General features: G+C 40.2%; 1 protein-coding gene across 4 annotated transcripts in view; it reads left to right on the top strand.

Annotated features, from left to right (window-relative positions):
* Positions 1–21,624, top strand: part of NOL4 (nucleolar protein 4) — a 189,299-nt gene extending 167,675 nt beyond the window's left edge. For 3 of the 4 annotated variants that reach the window (XM_035553235.1, XM_035553234.1, XM_035553233.1), the window contains 2 exons: positions 8,776–8,956; positions 21,431–21,624. In XM_035553235.1, coding sequence (XP_035409128.1) covers positions 8,776–8,956; positions 21,431–21,624 — 375 coding nt within the window. Of the gene's footprint in view, positions 1–8,775; positions 8,957–13,031; positions 13,113–21,430 lie in introns of all 4 variants that reach the window. The other variant, XM_035553232.1, reaches the window with a different exon arrangement.
* The last annotated feature ends 224 nt before the right edge of the window (positions 21,625–21,848 follow it).

Below are 21,848 nucleotides of genomic sequence, written 5' to 3'. Positions count from 1 at the left end.
ACAGGCCATGAAAAATGATCCCTCTGCTTTGCTATCACTCCAACAAAAGTGATTCTCTGACGATTCCTTGCAACAGTCTGAGCACCTCTTCCAAAAGTTTTCTTTCTGTGGGTGAAGTGGCAGTGGTGGAAAAAAACAGACTCAAATGCTTCTGTGTGAAAACACTAACCTGTTATTTAAGGTTAACATACCCATTCCAGTCTACAAATAATGTGTCATTCAGTCAGAAATAAGAAGACTAAGGTTCATTTTTCCACACAATAGCACCTTTTTATTTTGATCTTCTTTTTCCTTGTCAGTCTCGTGCTTTCATGTCTTGTCAAACACTGTCTTGTGTCAGTTTTGATGCCTGGTGACAGCACTGATGCTGGAAGTTCATTCCAGTGTTAATAACCTAAAAGCAAAAGGAACCTACTGCCCTTCTAATCTGCAACTGTAGCACGGTGTTTTGCTTTCTTTGCACTATAGCCTGTGTCAGGGGGACAGTTTGGAGATCCTTGAACTTTTGGCAGCTAACTCAGCATTTTGATAGATGCTTTTCAAGTTCCCGCATGACTCCATTCCTATTACAAGGAGTTTGGGTACATAACCAGGCTCTGTATTACAGCTGATTTAGCTTAAGTAGACTAATGCAATATTTCCTCGCTATCTGAAAAAAAAGAGTATTTATCATTTTTGTCTCTAAAACACAGAAAATCATTTTGATACCAGACTTCATAGCAAAATCATTAGTAACACTTCTGGCAGTAGTGTTTGATAGTCTTGCATCTGCTTGCTACCAGCACTTTTTCATATGATGTTATGTCTGTGCCAGAATATTTCCTAAGAACAAGCCTTTTCATAAGTTTTTTACATACTTGTCTTAAGTATGTAAAAGTGAAGAAAACGAGTGGTCAGGGAGAATGGTCAGGAAAAATATAGTCTAGATTTGAATACGGAGGATGGAAATAGAAAGATGTTCCTTTCAAGAGAAGAAATAGGGTGTGTGCATGAGAACAGCATTTAGAGTCCTCTTGATTTCACCAGTAAGTCCACTGCTGAATTGTCAAAACATTTTCCAGTGTAAAGAATATCTGGCATGAGTCCTGTGAGATTATTTGAACTTGTCTTTGTGTTTGATTTTAGCCATAAATTTATTCTCACTACTTCTGCGGAAAAACCCAGGAGTCTCTCTCCTGGCTGTGCTTAGACCTCATCCATAATTCTATTGCTTTATCCTCTGACAAAGATCTGGAATGTCTTTTATGAAGGATGACTAGATTTAAAGTGGAAGGAATCTGTCCAGAGGCACAATTATTTTTTGAATCTATTTGTCGTGATGATTTTGGACAACAGGTTACAGGACTCTCAGTGGATTCATTATTTTAAAGAGTACTGTGACCAGCCTGAGAGGTGGAGAAATACTCAGCATAAGTATCTGCCTTGAATAATTTTGCCCCTCAGATAAAACACATGTATGGTGTGTTTTAAATGTTTTCCTAAACAGACTATAAAGATTCTGGCAATTCAATTTTTGGGTTTCAGCTGTAGGTCTGTTATGGTAAGCTGAAATCTCAGGTAGATGTTAATTTTGGATTAATAATACCTAAATATGTGGACTGGAAATTTTGTAGGACTTCATTCAAAATAGTTCTGAGGTATGCAACAAAGTAAACGAATTAACTTTTCTTCGCACAAATTGATTGGGATGCCTGGGGACGGAAACCTGTACCAGCAATTTTCTCATTGTAAATTCTGAAACTGTGCTGTCTTCAACTGAACATCTGGCTTTTTCTTGTTGTGCTCTAAGAGAAATAAGGATTTCTGGGAAAGGTAATATCTTCTAATAGATCATCTTTTGGGCATAGAAGTTCTTCTCCTGGTCTAGGAAAAGGTGTTACCTATTTCTACAAGCGGTACTTTGGCTCCATGCTTAGATCAACGTTGTAAAAGCACCTCCTACATGTTAAAAAAAAAAAAAAAAAGTTGTTTTTCTTTTAAAGGACTATAAGTATTCAGTACCTTAAATATGAAGGTCAGCCAATGAAAAGGACTACCATGAAGCTTCATTTGGATTTTAAACTCAGTGAACTGTGTGTGTCTTAAATTTTGTTTAGGAATCCCTAATCCTGAGCAGGTTTTATTTAGTGGACAGTAATCCCAACACAAACCTTAACAACTTGGGGCGGGGAGAATGTGCAGTGGAAACCAAAACTAAAAGAAACACTCACATCCATCATTTATGGAAATGCCATTTCCATCATTGCTAAGCACAGTGAGTCAACAGCCTTATTGCCATGTTAAAGGAAAATTTACTCTACTGTGATGTGCCAAAATAGTATTTAGGTGTCTGGGCTTCCAGGATATTGGTCATAAAATTAAAAGGTGTGTCAAAGACTAGAGAATTAATTTAATGCATTTAAAGCTAATAAAAGGTGCAGTGTTCAGTCAGAACAATGTGTGTCATCAAAGCAGTTGGTAGTATCATCATCTGTTAAGATTACCTGACACTTTCCATTATAGTACCAAGTATGCAGTTTGATAATAACTTCATGACCTTCAGCCCCCAGGGGTTACTTTTACTGTTCTGTATGTGTCCCATCTATTAAACTCTTTCAGAGAAAACTGCATGTTTTCAAGAATGAGGAAAAATTTATCCTTTAAGGGTAGTTTTATTCTTAAATATGTTTACCATTTCATAAAAAGGCACTCTCTGTTTGGTCTTGACACTACAGAGGATTAGGAGACTGAAATGAGTCCCAGGAAGGAGGGAAAATTTTGGATGGGACCATCGGTGCATGTGACACTGATGAAATACAAACTAGGAAATGAAAGGACTTGAGTACATGAAGCTATTCAGGTATCAGGGAGCAAGAGACTTGTTTGGAAAGGTGTGATTAGGGTTTAATAACACAAGAAGACTAAAACTGAGATGGAGGCTAGAAAATGAAACTGGAGAAGCAAGGAGGATAGGATGATGAGTCAGGCATTTGGAAGACACAGTATGAAACAAGTTTGAAGAGACAGCGTACAAGGTATATGTTATCATGTCGTGAGAAGGGAAAACAAGTGCCGTTTCTGGGTCTCCAAGAAGGGGCCACCCTCCTGACCCTGCATGGGAATCCCATGGCTTACCCTCCTTCAGATGCCCTACTCCATGCAGGTGGATGCTCATGGCCTCTTCACCTGGCAGCTGCTGAGGCATGCAGAAATCTCCCAGCCCCACAGCTCCTGCAGATTCAGCAGGGTGTCCCCATGATTAAACTTTGGAGTTTCTTCACCTTATTAAAAAAAATAAGTAAGTTACACAAAGAGAAGCACTTTATATTGATATGGTTGCAGAACTCAAGCATTTCCATGTTAAGTAATGCTAGCTTAAGGTTGCCTTTGTTGCCAGAATCTCACCATCTGAAAAACAGTGATAAAAGTCCCGTCTAACAAGAGTATTGTGAGGATTAATTGGGTATGCTTTGAAAAGTGCTACACAGTTTTATCACGTATTTCTGTTTATTTAACTTTTGAATCAAAAATCACAGAAGTAAATTGGTGTGGCCCAAATGGGAAAAATATATGAAGCATTATCTACTTTCTTCTAAAGCCACACTACAAGCTATTGAGGCTGAAAAAAAATTAAAGCACATGAAAGCATGTTTTGTTTTTTCACGTGAATAAATTGATTTTCCTATGCTGAAAAAAATGGAGGACTGTATGCAAATACAGGGTCCCTGACTTGCCTATCTGTTTGAAGACTAATCTGCATTTGAGTTTTTCTAGCCTCAAAGTCGTCTTGTAAGAGCAGTATTTATTGAGAAGAACAAAAAGCAATCCACGTTAGGCATTTTAGCATATTCAGAAAGGAAATGTCAGGCAACGTGAGGCAAGAATGTGTTTCCTTGTTTCTCTCTTTTCTAACTGAGTGGGGAAAAAAAATCGCCTTGACATAGGGCAGTTAAAAGCTGGTATTCTGAGAGCTGTTAATCTATTGATCTGGTAGACAGTGCACTTCATGAAAGCAGTAAGTCAAATGCATGTTACCGTCTCTGCCATATTTGGAACATTACCATTTATATTCTTGAAGTTCTGTTAGCTTTTTGGTCAGCCAGCATTGTCCATGTGATTATGTGCTTATTGATAACAGTGGACCAAGAGCCAAAGCAACAGCACTGTTTGTTCTTGATGGGAGTGCACAGAATTTCTGATGTTTCTGTATTTATGGGATCAAAATTCAGAGTAGCATTGATTTGCCAGGGCTTCTTATTTTAACAAGATATTACTTTATTTTATTATTTTGTTGGTGGTGAGGGAGATGGAACAAAAAAAGGAGCTTTGGCATTGTTAGAGTTGCTTCCATAACAAACAGATTTCTTGAAAAGAAATGTCTATACTGTACTTCCTTTGGCATGGAGAGTGGGAGGCTGGGATGCTGCCAGTGAGCTTTGCTCTTTGTAGCACAAATGTGGTGTTCTGCACTAGCATCTGCATTGCTGTGGAGGGTATTTTCCTTTAAACTATTCCTTAGCTGCTCAGAATATGTCAGAGTAGGGTTTCCTTGGTATACAGGTTATGTAATAGTTCATGAAATAGTTTCTGATTATATGCTGTCTTTAGAAGGTTTTTTAATCTCTACCATGATAAATAAATGATTAAATAAATAAATGCATCTATTTTCTTTTTTAAGGAAAAAAAAAAAAAGAATTGTGTTCTCCTGGTACAGACTTGGGCGTAAAAGTAAAATGTAGATATCACTGATATATACCAAGTTGTAGATCACAGTATGTACTTCATGCTGCCACTTTTTCAAGTGAACAGGTAACTTTGTATTTTAGCATGCTTTGGTAGTTAAAAGGTATTTTTGCCTTTCTGTGATTTCCATCATTTTCCAGATGATATGCTCAAGACCTAAATTACCTTTCCTCCAAAATAAAGTCAGAAGAGAAATATTGTTAGAAGGATGACTTATTTCCATTGCCATATACAAAATGAAGATGGTATAAGTCAAATTCTAGATGGACAGATGTTTTATCTGCTTCTTGCTCGTATTCCTTATTAAAGGTAAATTATATACAGTTTTAAAATGGTTAGTTAACACTTGGAAGGTTTTAAAAAATTGTTATGAATTGCAACAATATGTGTTCCAGATAAGTTAAACATATTAATAAAAGGTTAGTTAATTGTTGCTGATTATTATGGAATTAAAATGTTTTTTAAAAATCAAATTTAAAATCAATTATTAAGCCTTTCTAATTCAAATGTAATGTAAGGGGAAAGCATTTGTCAAAAGAAAGTGCTGAACAAGTAACAGAATGATTGAAAAATCTCAGTTCTGGAACAACACTGTGTAATTTCTACAACAGTTTAAAAGCAAAGACAATTAAGATGAAAAGAAAGAAGAGCATTAATCTGTGCAGAATAAATCTTGGGTATATAAAAATGAACACGATATTCATGTTCTCCCTACCCAAGAGAAAGAGAGCTTGACTTCTTTATCCTCAGCATGGCTGCAAGGAGAAAGTATGAACTTTTGCCTTTTAAGTACAAAAGATTCCTGAAAAATGTCTAAATCCCAGAGGAGTGTATGAGAGGTGACAACCAACCCCCCTGTTACCAGGCTAATGGTTCATCATCCTGCTGGTAGGGCTAACACCTGAGCCTGCTCAGAAAAAGGTCGTCCAAAATCCTACCCTGCTTCTACATTTATATGTCCTGAAGCACTGGGCTAAGCACTTAGGAAAGGTCCAGATTTCAGGTCTGAAATGTATGGCGCCCTATTCATCATTTGAGTACAGCTGATTGGCATGCTCTTTAAAAATATATGCAATGTTTAGAGGAAGGCATCTTTTGTAATCAGGCAGGAAATCAGAGCTCATACACAGAACCAAGAGGCCCATGCTCAGCATCCTCCTCAACCCATTTCATGCCCCTAGGGAGCGCCTTCACCAGGATTACACCCCAAGCCCCACCACAGGGCACGCCACGGTGTTTCACAGGTCTGTGACTGGTTTGATACAAAGTCCTGGGCTCCCAGTCTCAGAGCAGCTTGTGAATTTTGTGCTAGGGAGATGCGGAATGAGAGGTATTGACAGGGAAGGGAGCAGGGCTGGAAGCCTCTCCGGGCAGCACGTCTCTGCAAGGGAACTGAGTCATGCTCCCTTTCTGTTTGTTAACTCTCTGCCCATGAATTGTGCATTTCTTTGCACTCGGCAAGTGGCACAGCTTCAGCTACGACTCCCACCGCAATTTCGCTTTTAGCCTGGTTGCTAGGAGATGGTAGCATTGAGTTCAGGTCCCTTCCTTGCCACAGCTAGCAAAGACCTTGCATCCCAAATTTGACTCCTCTTCACTGTGTCTTGCCACAAGAAGCCAGAACTCAGGTCTCCTACCTCAGCCACGTGCTCCAGCAGCCAGGCTGGTACACATCAATGTGCTGCATCCTTGCTGTGCCCTCTGGCCCAACTCTGCTGTGCTCAGCTATGAGCTCAGTGCACCAGCTCTGCAATAAACTCACCGCCGTGTTTTCACTTGAATGGCTAGAGGGCCTCTGGAGCCCAGCAAATCCATGGGTCCCAGAAAGCTGGATAAGGAAACACAACCTGAGATACTCTGCTGAGCCATGGGCTGGCATTACATGGCTGTACAGTGATTCTTCTGGAGACATCAGTACATTTCTTGCTAAAGATGGGTCAGATGGTGTACATGCAGTTAGGTATTTTGGCAGCTTCTGGGAGTTAGTCCTCTTTGCATTGTACCCTTTGAACACAGTCCAGTCCTTGATAAATTTGGTGAAAATCCCTTGCTGGTCTTTATGACAATAAAATGAGGCCCTGAGTGAGTCTACGGCATGAAATGTCATCTAGTTTTAGAAATAAGGGTAGAAGACATCTCAGCCTTGACAGTGTTAAGGATTTGGATGAAGATTTAAGCTTGGTCGTGAAGACAGAACTTTACTGTATAGCTTATAATTTTTTTCTCATAGAAAATAATGCTTTTTCTTTTATAATGGCATTTGGAGATTAAAGGTATATGATATTAAAGTTGAATTCCTGGCCAAAAAAAAAAAAAAAAGGCATTGCAATTTTAGCTCTTTGTTTAAGTCTATTATTGTTTAAGAAAATACAAAGGAGACCAGTTTGGCCAGTTCTCTAAAAAATGCAGAGCTTAGCCTCCGCTCATATTAGTGCTCAATAGACCCCATTCTGATTGTTTATTGAATTAATTATGTGATGGTTCAGTATTCTGTATTAAATATTAAAAGTTTATGTTAATAATATATGTTCCATTTCATGAGTCATCTCACTTGAGCCCAAGTCTTTTTAGCCAATAAAAGAGACAGGGATATCTTCATCTCAGAAAAGTTGGTGGCATCTTATTTGAGAGGTGGGACTGACTAATGGTAATGGGAAAATTACTTCAAAACATGTTTAATTTGACACAATCTGGGCACTGTTTGAACTATTTGATCCTTCTGTGTTGGTATATACATTGTTATTATATATATATATGTATAAAGGTTTATAATATTTTATATCATTTTTAGTAACTTTGGTATATTTAGCAACAATAAAGAGGTAGTACAGAATCTTACAAAAAGGGGGAGATGATACTCACAGATCATTGTTCAGTTGACTACTCTGAAAATGTCTTCAAAAAAATCTTACCTGTGTTTATAAATACTGATGATCTATACAACCATTTTATTCGAAACTACTGACATATATTTTCATCACATAATGAGTAGAGTCAGGCCTATTAAAAAAAGAAAAGTCTACAAGTTAAAAAGAAACAAAGAAGCTCAAATACAATTGCAAGCTAAATCAGAAATTCTGACGCTCAAATCCCTCAGTGGGCTGAGCAGTCATTCACTGATTGTTTTCCTTGTTTCCAACTACTAAAACACATTAAATCTTTTTTTTTAAATGTTTTTCCCTTCCCCCCCCGCCCTCCCACCAGTGTCATAACTAAAGTTGCTACTGGGGCATTCTGTGATCATGAGTGGAGGTGTGGTGCTCCCAGCAGTAGATACAGCAAACATAGATAGAGAAATATACACTTTCTTCTGAAATGGGATTTCCTGTAGGGGAAAGTTGTGGGGCCGTTGTGCTAAATCCTGTTCAATATTTTGCTATCATCTAAGAGGTAAATAGGGAGCATGAGAGGAACTCATAGTGTACAGTCACTGCTTATACACGAGGCTACAAATACTTTCAAACCATGTTTGCAGAGGCATCCTTACCACTTGTGTGGTAAGTACCATCCTTGTGTGGATGGTCGCTCATTCAGCCTTCTGCAAACACAGGAAATGTGGTTGTATTCTGTTCCTCTATTCCTTCTGTCATTTCTGAGGCTGGTACATCAAGAAAAGGAGTTGGTGCATTCTGTATTGGTTTGTTTTACTGAGAAAGAGATGGTTCTTTGACTCAGAAGGGTCACACCCGTAGTCAGAAAACAATGGCTCCTTTCTATTCTTTTCCATGCTATATCTACACAGAGCTGGATTTTGCGGGAGACTGTGAGCTCTTCAGGATGAGAGGATGCCTCTTCCATTTTGAGAAACAGTGTTATTGGCTAGTGGAGCACAAAAAAAAAAAAAAAAAGGTCTCAAATTTATGGGAAACATGTATTCTTGCTTTTTTACTTTGTATTTTTTCAGCTGATATTCTATCACAGACACATATGTGCTTGATTGACATGTATTAAAATTTTATGAAAGCAATGGATGGGAAGTCTTAACAATGGAAAAGACCCTCTCATGCAAGACAAAATGTGACAATAATTCAAAACCTTTCATTGTTTTTGCAGGATGAAGCTGCTCCAGCTGACAAACAGTACAAACAGGAGCCAGCCCAGGTCACTTACTCAACATCAGCTGTTTCCAGCACACAGGAGGTGTTGTACATCAATGGAAATGGGACCTACAGTTACCATAGTTACAGAGGGCTCGGAGGTGGGCTGCTAAATCTCAACGATGCTTCTAGCAGTGGTGAGTTTCCTTCCTTACAAAATATGCCTGTGTGTATATGTGCTCATGTGTACATTTCCCCTGCTGTACAGAAAGCTAGTCCGAAGGGTTTGATATCCATGGGCTATTATCAGATAATGAGCAGGGACACAATCCTGCAAACAGCGGCTGCTGAGCAAAATGCTTGTTCACTGCATGCTAGTCTCATTTCAGTTTCAAGGGACTAATTCACAATAGGGTGAGACTGAACCTGAAGTTCCTAACAAAGCAGAACAAAAAAAAAAAATGCTGGGTTAGATCTTCTGCAGATTTGCATGACTTTATGGGAACATACCCTGTTATTATTGTCCTCTCCTCTACTGATCACAAAAGGAGGCCATTAGTATCTTTGTGACTGGAGTTTGAAAACACTGAGCTCCATATTTTGTGAAGGAAATGAATTGGCCTGAATTTCTCACATGGTTTCTCTGGATACTTTAATTTACTCCAGATAAGGATCTGGCATGACAAGTGTTAAATGAGAAATCAGCACATCTATTTATACCCTGTGCTAAAAATGGTGCAAGTAATTATGTGTCACCATGAGGTTATATGCCCATCTGAAAAACAAAATAAACAAAACAAAAAGCAAAACAAAACATCAACAAAAAAACAATAAACACCTCAGAAACAAACATGTTTAAATAGTATTCCTTTCTTATATTAGCAAACAAACAAATGTATGTGAATTGTATCATTTGTTTGAAATGGTGCCCCTTACTGATTTCATACAAATTCAGAGCAAAGGAAATGGTTTACCCACTCTGATAAGAAGAGTATTGTCTGTCTGTCAGAGAAAAGTGATTCTCTGGAAGACTGAGGGGCTCTTGCCTCCAAGAACAGTATTTAAAAAGTGTCTCAGAGGACAGAGAAATCCCTGGGTTGTTGTCCTGGCTGATTTCTCACTGGTTGAGGAGTGTGATGCTTCAGGTACATGGACTGGCTTTGGCAAGACAATAATTGTTCATCTACAGCCTCAATTTTCAACATGCTAAGCAATTTTCAGAATGTTACCAGGGTTGCAGCCTGCAAAGCGTTAGTGGTGTATGGTGTACTGGTGACCTTCACCTCCGTGAATGACTTACATAAAATTTTCTATAGGCTTAAAAAAAGATAATATTTTAGTTTTCAAAATTCTTTGACTTAAAGAGATGATTACAATTGTTTCTACATGCATGAAAAACACATCTGAGATATTGAATATGATCTCTGATCAAACATTTTTATAAGAGTAAGACAGCCATGGAAATCTGTTTTCCTGGGAAAATGTACAAGAACTTTCAAATTGCCTTTTACACTGTGGTCAGAGAATGTCCTAATCACTTCCTGCTAAAAACAGTTGGTGTTTGCTCTTTCATCCAAGTAAGAGCAGGATTAAGCTTCCCATATGACTTGTTTGTCAGCAGAAGCCATCAGAATTGCCCTATTTCACATAATCCTAAACTGTGAAGGAATCACAACTGTTCTGAATCCTTGTTCTTCCCTTCAAACCTTTTATACAGGACACATTTTTATAACTCCTACTTTTCAGTGGATTGTAGGATTTAGACAAAAGTATTTTGTGTCACTTCAATATGCACTTCAATTTTTGAAAATGAGGTACAAATTTGACATCAAAAATTAGTTTTGCTTTCTGATTAGAAGCAACATTTTCTTCATATCTTTAATGCAGAGGACTCTAGTGCTTTTGTCATGATTAAAGTTCAAGACGGGTTTTGTAGGACAAACAGTGGTTCTCCCAGGACTACCAGATGATGCACAACTAATGCAGCCAGGTAACTGTGCAGTGCACTGTACTCCTCTGCATAGCACTGCTGGGGTGAAGGGACCAGAAGATGCTGATGGTTTGCATACTGATGTATGCCAAAACATTTTTTCTTCCTTGCCTTTCCCTACTTGCACTGGAAAATAATCTTGTCTGTACATTTTTATTTCTTTTTTTTTTTTTTTTACTTTGGGAGACTAGTAAACCACTGCACCTCTTCCACGTGGTTATGCATTGTTGAAGCATTGTGCAAAGGCATCCGTCTTCTCCATAGGGATCTCATAGGATCCAAAGCACATGAGCTGCACAAACCAAAAGTCTATGTGCTAGCATTTGGAAACCAGTTGGTGATGCTTACAATCTAGCTGGCCACTCATTTGTGACCCACCTGCCATTTCACGACGTTCCTTACAGAAGTTGTGGAATAGGAACTCCATCAATTTCTTAGTCTCATTGACACAAAAGCAACCAGTAGCTAAACTGATTATCTCCAGGCTATTGAGTGTAAAGTGCTCTGCCTCCATTAGCTGGTTTCCCTATTGGACAAATGGGAGGATTTGGGGGCCAGTTCCTAGGGACTTGACCATCATCTCTGACATGTCCCTGGATATTTGTTTTTTCATTTGTGGATGGAGTTACAGTTGAGAGGGGTAACAACTTCCCTCCTGACAGACCTCACAGGGTAGTTGTTTGCAGTCATTATTATGTTTCAGGGACTCTTGTCCCAAACATACACAGGATAGTTCTTTGTGAATTGCTTTCAGGACCTAAGAAGTGATTTTAAGAATGCATTTCCTCTTCAGTTTAGTAACTCATCAAATGCTTTTATCACCTTTACAGACATTCACCTAGTGTAAAGATAAATATACACCTCAGTCAGGATGTGTGTATAAACAAATACAGTCTGGTTTTACATATCTGCTAAGACAGGAAAAAGGAAGAGAAGTTGCAAAAGACAGCTAAATCTTGCTGTTTGAATTTTTATTTCTGGAGATTTCCCCACAGTAATATAATGACCATGTCCAATAGTTCTCCTATCTAGTAATCCAACTGATGTGTGTGTTTTAAATGCTGTGACTCATTTACTTTGGTTATTTCCTCCCCTATAAAGTTGATCCCTACTCCGCTCCCATCTGAAATACTTAGCTATATGCTCACCCAACGGTTTTGTAGGTCTGGCTCAGGGACCTCTCTGTGCCTGCTGTTGCAGTGCTTCCCTCCTCAGTCTGTCTTTCCACATGGCTAATTACAGAACCATAATTGTCTCCTTACACAACTGTATGGGGTGAGCCTTCATGCAACTGCTCAATATGAGCAAGCAGAATGCAACAGCTTGTACAGTGACCCTTCCTTTATTGTAGTCAGGGGAAAAACAAAACAAAACAACAAAACAAAACAGACAAAAAAAAAAAGGCAGGAAAAGGCTTGGTTTTTAACCATTAAGGTCCTTTTCCCCCTGCGTTTAAAACATCTAGGCCAAGCCAGCTCAACTTGAAAGCTTCACCCCATCTGCAAGAAATCTATGGGTTGCAAGAGCCTCTGTCAGCCTGTATACAGGCTGAGGAGAGGCCTCTGGGCAAGTAGCCCTTGACGATGTAGATGTTCAAGGAGAACTGCTTATTGAGAAGCGTGGATTTCCATGGCTCTAATTTTTTAAGGCTGAGGCAGTTCCTGCTGCAGAGGTGAAAAGAAAAGCCCAAGGGTGGGGTGAGTGCAAACGACATTTGCTTGCCAGCCCCCAGCCAGCCACAAAGGCTTCAGCTGGCCCCATTCCACCATACCTGGCATGAGCCTGGATGGACGCCCAGCTCAGGGACAGGAGGATGAGTACAGGCAACAGACTGCTCCGCTGGGAGCAAAATCTCTTGTTGCCACCATGAGCTGTCAGAGTCCCTGCATGCTGCTGCCTGAGCCTCTCCTGGCAGAAGTGGAATCACCCCAGGTGTTTCTGTCTAACAGGTCATAGTCCACGCTCTCCTGGTGACTACCAACTGTCAGGGCTGGCTTTGCTGAGCCTGGTTCTCCACAGCTACTTTGTTTCCTGAGGTCCATTTTCTCTAAGAGGATGTGCAGTGTGTTTCTGCTGCCTTTGAAGGGCCTCCTGGAGCTGATCTGTGGGCTGTTCCTTCTGTGTTGTCCTCTGGTTTTCTAGGCAGAAATGTCAGTCATTTCCCTTTGTATATGTAAAAAGAGAGATTGTGTTTCAGACTGAATGGCAGACTGGCCATGCCAGACGCTCCCTTGTATCATGACATGACAAAGCAGCTGTTCTGTCCCCGTTTCTCTACACAGATCTGCAGCCGCCCTCTACCACAGCTGCGAGTCAGCACTGCATCCCAGGCACCACGAACGTCCAGTCCCCTTCCAACTCAGGTGAGTCCTCCCAGCGAGTCCCAATAAATTCACACTGCAAGCAAATCCCGAGCCCCGACAGGCTGTTTCTGTAGCCCCCTTTCCCACAAGCAGGCCTGAAGAGTGTGGCCTGTCCCTGTGGGGACAACATATCCCTGTTGCACAGCCAGTAGCTGCTGGACTCCTGTCACACTGCTCACGTCTCCCTGCTGCACCAGGAGGGCTCTGGTCCCGAGGCCATTCTCCACTCCATCCACGTCCAAATGGGCCTTTCTGGTTCTTCAGGATCCTGCAGAATCTACCACGTCAACCAACTAGCCCAGGCTGCAGGACTTTTGCAAAATGGGAAGCCCCCACTATATCTTGTACACAGTCCAACTTAACCTCTGTCACTGTTTGTTACTAATAAACGGTCGAATTAATTGCAATCCCTGGCACAAATGTTGGTTCACACAGTTAATTTTTCTCACTGATCCCTCGGTTCTTTCTAGAGCATGTTGTGCTCCAAAACTGAAGTTACTGTGGTGTAGCTACTGAACCAGCAGAGGTCTGTATGAGCTGGGCAACTGCGTTTATTCTGGGCAGTGCAGTGCATCCCTAATGAAGATGAAGAATTATAGAGTCATAGAAACACAAGGTCGGAAAGGACCTAGGATGAAGGCTGCTGAGCCTCAATGTTCAGCATGGCTGTGCTGCTCTGGGGCAGGGAGAGGAAGGCTGAGCACTTCAGTCCAGTTCTTCATATGATAGCAGGAAGTAGTTATTTCACTGCTCTTTTGTGCAGTTTAGGTCAGAGATGCATGCGATTGCCACAGGGCTTGTCGGCTCGGTGGGATACAGGTGCATTAGGTGGGCTGAAAGGTTAGATAAAAGTAGAACATACTGTGTGCATGACGAACAGGGCTGTTAAATTTATCAGCTGTAAGGTTATACAGAGCATGTGCCGTTCCAAGCATTGCTCACAGAATGCTGAGGAGTATAAGCCCAACCTGGTTCCTTCCCTTTAACTCACACTACATTTGCACACATGCAAAGAGAGTGTTTTTGACACTAGTATAGGCAACAGAGAAGTCATTTGTAGGAATTGCGGGTACTTATCACAGCTGAAATTGTTATGTAGACTCTCCTTTGTGAGGTTACAGTATCTGGGTGCAGGGTGCAATTTCTGTGTGCCTTGCCAAGCCTGTATGCATTCATGTACTGAAATGCAGGGGATGGTCAAGTGTAACAGTTTTTAGAGGGTGATGTTGCTGGTAACAGTGATGAGAGAATTCACAGGCATCTATGTCTCAAATTTGACAGTTTTATAATGCAACCTTCATGGTAACATGAGGCATGCGAGAGAAAATTGCTGTTACGTCTTTTCTTTTCCAATCTTCCCATTATGCATTCTTATTTTCCTTGTTTATAACTTTGACAAGCTTTAACTACTTGAATTGAAGTTTTCCCTCCAGAAGTCAGCTGCAGGGTGAATATTTTTGAAGTTGTTTCATCAAAAGCAATTTAGCCAAAGGTTATTGGGAATGCATGTCATTTATCCCATGTGTATATGAGGAGCTCCAGCACCTCTGTGAAATGTCCCAGGAACATGCTTGGTAGGGGAAGTTGCCATGCATCTGGGGACTTTTCCTGCTCCGAGAAAATGTGCTCAAATTTGGCGAAGTTGTAACCTTCTGTAAAATCTTGAACATTCAGTAGAGGCTTCTTGGCGATAAAGTAGGAAAAAAATAATAAAGAGTCCAGCACAGCATATCCAGTATGCAGCTAATTCTTTAACTGCTGCATACTCACCACGACATGGGTGGCCTTAATGTAGGGGGTGAACAGTATTTTCCTTGTGGTTTCTTTCTCCAGCTTTTTATACTACTGTATTACTGCACAGTTTTCTGTGTTCTTAGTGCTGTCCTGCAGAAATCAAAGTGGAGATAGAAATAAAAGACAAAACAGCTTATTTCTAGTACAGGTGGAGCCTGGAGCATGAAGAGACAGAACAAGACTGATGGTGTTAGGAACCTGGCAGAGTGTGTTTAGTCCCATTTCAAAAAACAACAAAATGTGCTGTTGGGAGAAATTAAATGATTTGACCTATGTTGTGGCAAAAGTGGTAGTTTCTCTCTGTGAAATACTTGCTGAATTGTTTATTAAGATCATCCCCGCATTTCTGTCCCCCCTTCCTCCTCCTCCTCTTCAAATTATTGGCCACATGGCATACGCAAGTATTATTCTGCTCCCACCATAGGAACTGGGATGAAATATCTGTGGCTTAATTGGACAATATCTTACTTTTCTACCTTAGCACAAAGTTCAGGAGACATTCATTCAAGCCAGACGGGTGTATGCCATGTAATCCTTTCATTGAAAAGCAATGTGTTTGCTGATTGTTGAAAATGCATGATGCTCAGTGGCTATAGGCATTTCTGTGTTTTCACATCTCTTTCCTCAGGCAATATACATATATATATATATATATATATGTACACATATTTCTGCTATTTAAATTAGCTGAAAATGTGTTTCCCAGAGGGAAAGGTGTAGGAGGGAGAAAGAAGCTTAAAAGGTCCAATTCATTACTCTCGGTTTACTTGATCTGAGATCACTTGGCACATAAAACAATAGTTTTAGGCACATCTGTTCTGTTTGGAGGCAGGAGAAGAACAAGAAACATTGACAGATGCATAATATCAAAATAAAACATTCCTGCAATAATAAATACATCTGATTTGGGAAAAGTAACATGCTTTGATAGTTGTTTCTACTTAATTTTATTGGAGTAGATGAGAATCAAGTACAATATTCACTTCTTCTAAAGCCACTCATAGGAAAAAAAAAGGGGGAGAGGAGAATGGATGGCGTAGAAAGACGCATGAGAGATTTCAAAGCACGGGCAAATGTATTTCCATGCAATGCTACAGGCTTGGGGCAGAGTGGCTGGAAAGCTGTGCAGAGGAAAAGGATCTGTGGGTGCTGGTTGATGCTTGCCTGAACGTGAGCCAGCAGTGTGCCCAGGTGGCCAAGAAGGCCAACGGCATCCTGGCTTGGATCAGGAATAATATAGCCAGCAGGACCAGGGAGGTGATTGTCCCCCTGTACTCTGCTCTGGTGAGATCGCACCTCGAGTACTGTGTTCGGTTTTGGGCCCCTCACTACAAGAAGGGCATCAAGGCTCTGGAGCATGCCCAGAGAAGGGCTACGAAGTTGGTGAAGGGCCTCGAACACAATTCCTGTGAGGAGTGGCTGAGGGCACTGGGTTTGTTTAGTCTGGAACCATAGAATCATTGAAACATTAAGGTTGGAAAAGACCTTCAAGATCATCTCGACTGACCATCACCCTAACACCAATGTCACCCACTAAACTATGTCCCTAAGAGAAGAGGAGGCTCAGGGGAGACCTGATTGCTCTCTACAACTAACTGAAAGAAAGGTGTGGGGAGCTGGGTGTTGGCCTCTTCTCGCAGGTAACTAGGGATAGGACTAGAGGGAATGGCCTCAAGTTGTGCCAGGGGAGGTTCATGCTGGAAATTAGGAGACACTTCTCAGAAAGAGCAGTCAGGCATTGGAATGCGTTGCCCAAGGTGGTGGTGGAGTCACCTTCCCTCCAGGTGTTTAAGGAAAGGTTGAACGTGGTGCTTAGGGACATGGTTTAGTGGGTGATATTGGTGGTAGGGGGATGGTTGGACCAGATGATCTTGGAAGTCATTTCCAACCTTAATGATTCTATGCTCCTATTTTGCTATAAATAAGTTTCAATGTTTTTTATATCTTTGCTGAGAGAAAGGTTAGATGCTTAAAAACATACAGCTTAAAAAATATTTTTTCTATTCTCATTTATTGTATGCAGTAACGGTAACCATTCTGAGAGTCATTGGCATATTTCTTATTCATTTATTTCAGTAGTTGTTAATTATAAGACTGGTAGCTATCCAGTGACAACACACAATTCTTAAGGGATTTTTGCTGAGTGAGTTGGTACTGTCTGAACTATCAGTACAGTACATCCAAGTCTGACCCATATTTTGGAATTTGGTATAAATCATGTTGCTAATGAGTAGTGTGTGAGGCTATAACTAGCTCCATTTAAGTCTTGCAATTTACAGGAAAGCCATTTGTCCCACAGTGTATTTAATGGCAGATACTACCAGCAGCTTATTTGATAAATGATTGTCTAGCACACGGAGAGTGGGTTTTTAGAGTTTTCCTGTTCAGCTTGATTTGGTTCCAACAAGAACCATTTCACCTCACAAGGGAAATTAGGTCTTTGTTACTGGACTGAGGTGGTGAATGTGAAATATTCCTGTGCTAAAGCATCAATCAGGTGGCTTCTCCAAGAGGCAGAGGAACAGTACCTCAGTCTTCAGAAATAGTATAAAAGAAAGGATCTGTCTCAGGAATTTGTTTAATCCACAGTTTAAGAGAACATTGTGAAGCTATAAAAACTTGGAAGGTGACACTTAGGAGTTATAACAGTATGCACTAAGAAAAATAAATAAAAATATTCTGTCTTCACCTTTGCAATGTACACTTAATCTTTGCTTGAACACTGTGGAACCTGATAATGTTTGCATTCAGGATTTTTAATTGTTCTGAAGTACTCTAGGATGGGAAACAATGCATTAAATCATGCAGTATCACCTTGGAGGAACCCAACACTGCAAAATTTATTGCCAAAAAATCGGATTAGGCTTTCCTTCTGTTTAAAGATACATTCCCTTGTTCCTGTGAAGATTGGCTGTTCAATAAATACTGATAAACATATGAAGAAAATACTTAAAGTAAGGACAGTCATTAAAAGAAACAGGGTATAAGCTGTTCAGCTTTCTCCAGGTTTAGTCATCTGTAGTGATGACTTCTGGAGACAGAGGTATATGAAGTGTCCACAGTAACCAGTTATTTTAAGAAGCATTCAGAATAGCTGTGATTTATTTGCCTGGATAAAGAAACGTGGTGGATATTTATTAGTATGCTTTAGGTTTGTGTCTTTCAATAGCCGATTTGCACAAAAACAGGGAAATCTATACTAGAAGAATAAGATGCATTTACTCCTTATCTCCTGAAGGACCAGGTATGACTGATGAAGCTACAGATAAGGCTAAAGCATTTTTAGTAGAAAGCAGCCTAAGCAGCCTTTAATAATCAGTAATATTGCCAGTAAGTGTCTATAATAGATATTAAAAGCTGAATTCAGTATAATACATCATGTGGTGAGTCTCTGAGTAAGGTATTGTCCCAGATATAAAGCTTGTCCTGTCATAAACAAGCTTTGGAGGTGAGGTGTAGGGGTCATGTAACAAAATTAAAAAACTGAAATCCTTATCCCCACATCAAGCATGGCTTGTCCTCTTTCTGTTCAGCTTTCTGCCAGCACATGCAGCTTCTCTGCCTGGGAAGGCACTGGCGTATTCACAATCCTAAAGCCATAGCCAAGAACACATTTCTGTATGTCTGGATTTCTTTGCTTTATTGCTCAGGGGGCTTTTCTTTGAGGGGAAGGGGAACAGCACTGTTACTTGTTAAGAACTTAAGGTAGGAGTTGCAGAGTGAATGAAATCCTATTTTCCTACTATATAGAAATAAAAGAAAAAATAAATAGTTTGAAGTATCAGGGCCATGTTAAAATCTGAGATTTCACATTTCTTATGCATACAAGAACTCAGCATACAACAGAAGTGTCCCAGACCAATAGAAGTTTTGGGCCCTGATGTTTTTTTTGTGAATGCAAATTGCACATTTGTCTCAATTCTTAGCTGCACTTGCACAAAACTATTTCCAGTTCCTTCAGAGATTCAAAGATACATATTCCAAAGAGTTGAAAACAAAACAAACACACAAAAAAACACACTTTCTTCATGATAGTTAATCAGCACTTCTAGGAATAGAGGGCCAGTCTTTCAATTTGAGTACATCAGTGTGACTCTATAGCCTTGTGAGGAATCACACAGACTTACGCATGCTGGACATCTGGTCTTCACCTAGTTTTCCTTTCAGAGTGGTGCTTTTACTGTGTGTCTTTTATTTTTATAAGGAAAACCTCACAAGTGTAAGCAAGAATGCTTCTATACATTTTCAAATTATGAGTGAAATAATATTCTGTTCAACCACTTAAAAATCTGGATTACAAAGGAAAAACAAACAGAAAAACCCCTACAGTTTCCTTTCAGAAAAAGATGCACTTTGCCACAGCAGCTCTGTTGTGCCCTATATTGTGTGTGTGTTTTTGGCTCTGACATGAATGAGAATCAAGGAAAGAGCATAAAAGTTAAAGCAGGTTCACCTGGAGCACACTGCCTTCAATATGTGGTAGCTCTTCCACTGCTGCCTCAATAAATATAAAAGTCTTTAATGGCTTATTACAACCATTCAGTCCAGCTGCCTTTATGATGTGTATACCGCTCTTCCCTGTGCCAGGTTAAGGTTTTATTTGGAAGCATCCTCTGAGCTTCTTCACACCGTGATCATTTCCCAGCAGTGTGTGGTCACACTGAAACAAATTCATGTAGGATGATTGTCCTTTTATTTATCCTTTGTACACTGGAAGTCATTTAAAGTCTGTTCATTTACGCCAGTGTAAAACTGGATAATACAGTTGTAAGGCTAAGTGGTGTTCATGCTAGTTGCATAATGGGAAATAGGAAGATCTAAGAGGACCCTTTCTGTTTGAGTAGTTTCTTTTCATAGACCCAGCTCTACTTTCATTCACTCGGGGGGAGATTTTCATTAACTTCAGTGCATGTGGGGACATGGCAGTCTTGACATCCTTTGTGGTCTCAGATGTATAGTTGCATAAACGTAAAAGAAAAATAGGTAATGTTTATGACCAGATTTTCAGCTTCTGGAAATCAGTGCATCTCTTTCCACTAGCACTTAAGCTAGAAATATGTTTTTGTACGTTGTGATTCTGATGGAATTATTTAGGAGGGTCTCTGGAGTATAAATTGGTGTGTTTGGTAGTCGAATATGCTAAATTATAAAATTATCCCAGTCTCTTTAGGAAGTCTATCCACAGTGGTGCCAATCCTGGGAAAACTTTTGGCACTGAAACACATTTTCCAGATGAAACTCAACAGTGAAATTCATCTCATAGGAAAGCAAAATACATTGCTGGAGATAACTTGATCTCAGTTTTCAGGAGAGTATTAAGACTAAGATCAGGCCAGGCTGATCTTCTGCCTGCCAGAAGTATAGATTTGCTACACTGTCAAAATGAATGAACAGTGTTCATCCAGATTTCCACATAATGAACTGCTTCATAGGTATACTTACCATCTGTATCCTTCTATGTTAAAAAAAGTCCTGAATCCAATTCTGCCTGTCCAAATCTCCAGGCAGAAAAAAATGTATTGTGTTAAGTGGAAAATGCAAACACCTCATCAAAGCACCGTATGTTTTAGCTAATAACTGTGGTCATGCTACCAGGGAAATTCCCCACAAAGCTGAACTTCAAGATAGCAGGTGGTTTAGTCAATGACAGTAATCTGCAGATTGCCCTCAGGAGTTCTGTCTTCTGCAGGCAGCATACATGGTCTGGAGAATATTCTTTGATGAGAAGTGCTAGACATAGTGGTACAGCGAGGAAGCTGCCAATGCAACATGGTGATTGCTGCAGATTCTCTTGTCAGTGTTCAGACCTTACAAGATCCTTGCAAAATATTGCCAGCTGTATGCAGCCCACAAAAAAAATGGTAGTGTATTACTTACTATACCAACCAGATTCCCACTGACCTCCTATCATTCACAACTAATGATTTAAATAAAAGATCACAAGGGCTATTTAAAAGATCACATGGCATAAGGACTATTTAAGTGAAAGACCATTTATCTACCTCAGTAAGTGATTCACAATCTGGCCATGTGCTAATTGAAGCACAAAAAGTTGTGAAAATAGATATCTAGAGAGCGTAAGCTCGATACTCTGGGATAAAAACAAAAAAACCACCACCAACAAAAAAAACAAGTGTGCAGATTGCCATGAGGGCTATGACAGCAGCTAGAGCTGGGGGGGTGCACAGGAGATGAGCTTTCTGCATGCTCGCCAGCATCAGATCCCCAGGCAGTTTTGGGGGGCATGCAGATAACACTGTTGGGATACCCCTTAGAGGCTGGCAGTGGACTTGTGTTATGTCAGCTGAATTTTAAGGGCTTCTGTCGTATATAAAAATAAATCACTGTGGTTCCTGTCAAGGGAATGGTAACTGAACAGTTGTTGCGCATATGTGCTGCTTCTTACCGGCACTCAGCTGAGAGCAGGTTTTGCTGCTGTGGTTTTGTATCTACAAACCTGTGGCAGTGAAATGTCTTTGGCAGCGGGATCTGAACCTTCTCTTCTTTTCCTTTGTTATCTGCAGGTCCAACAGATCTCAGTATGAAGAGGCAGTTAGCAACCAGCTCTGGATCCTCCAGTAGTACAAGCTCTAGACCCCAGCTGAGTCCGACTGAGATAAACGCAGTGAGGCAGCTTGTGGCAGGGTATCGAGAATCAGCTGCATTTTTATTGCGTTCTGCAGATGAACTGGAAAACCTTATTTTGCAGCAGAACTGAGTCATGTGAACTACACTCTGGCCTGGTCTTATCTCAGAGTTTCCACTAATGACATTTTGATTTCGCAGAGCACACACTTCAGTTACTGCACAGTCTTTTAGGAGAGTTAATTACCATAATGCCACACTGTTCTTGATCCATAAAGTGATGTGTTAAGGTGCTTCAAGTGAACTTCGACCTCTAGTATTTCTGAGGTACTTTACTGTGTCCAGCCTATTGCTTTT

Source organism: Cygnus atratus, chromosome 2, assembly GCF_013377495.2.
Source record: "Cygnus atratus isolate AKBS03 ecotype Queensland, Australia chromosome 2, CAtr_DNAZoo_HiC_assembly, whole genome shotgun sequence".
In the NCBI taxonomy this organism is placed as follows: Eukaryota; Metazoa; Chordata; class Aves; order Anseriformes; family Anatidae; genus Cygnus; species Cygnus atratus.
This window is presented reverse-complemented; position numbering and strand designations above follow the sequence as displayed.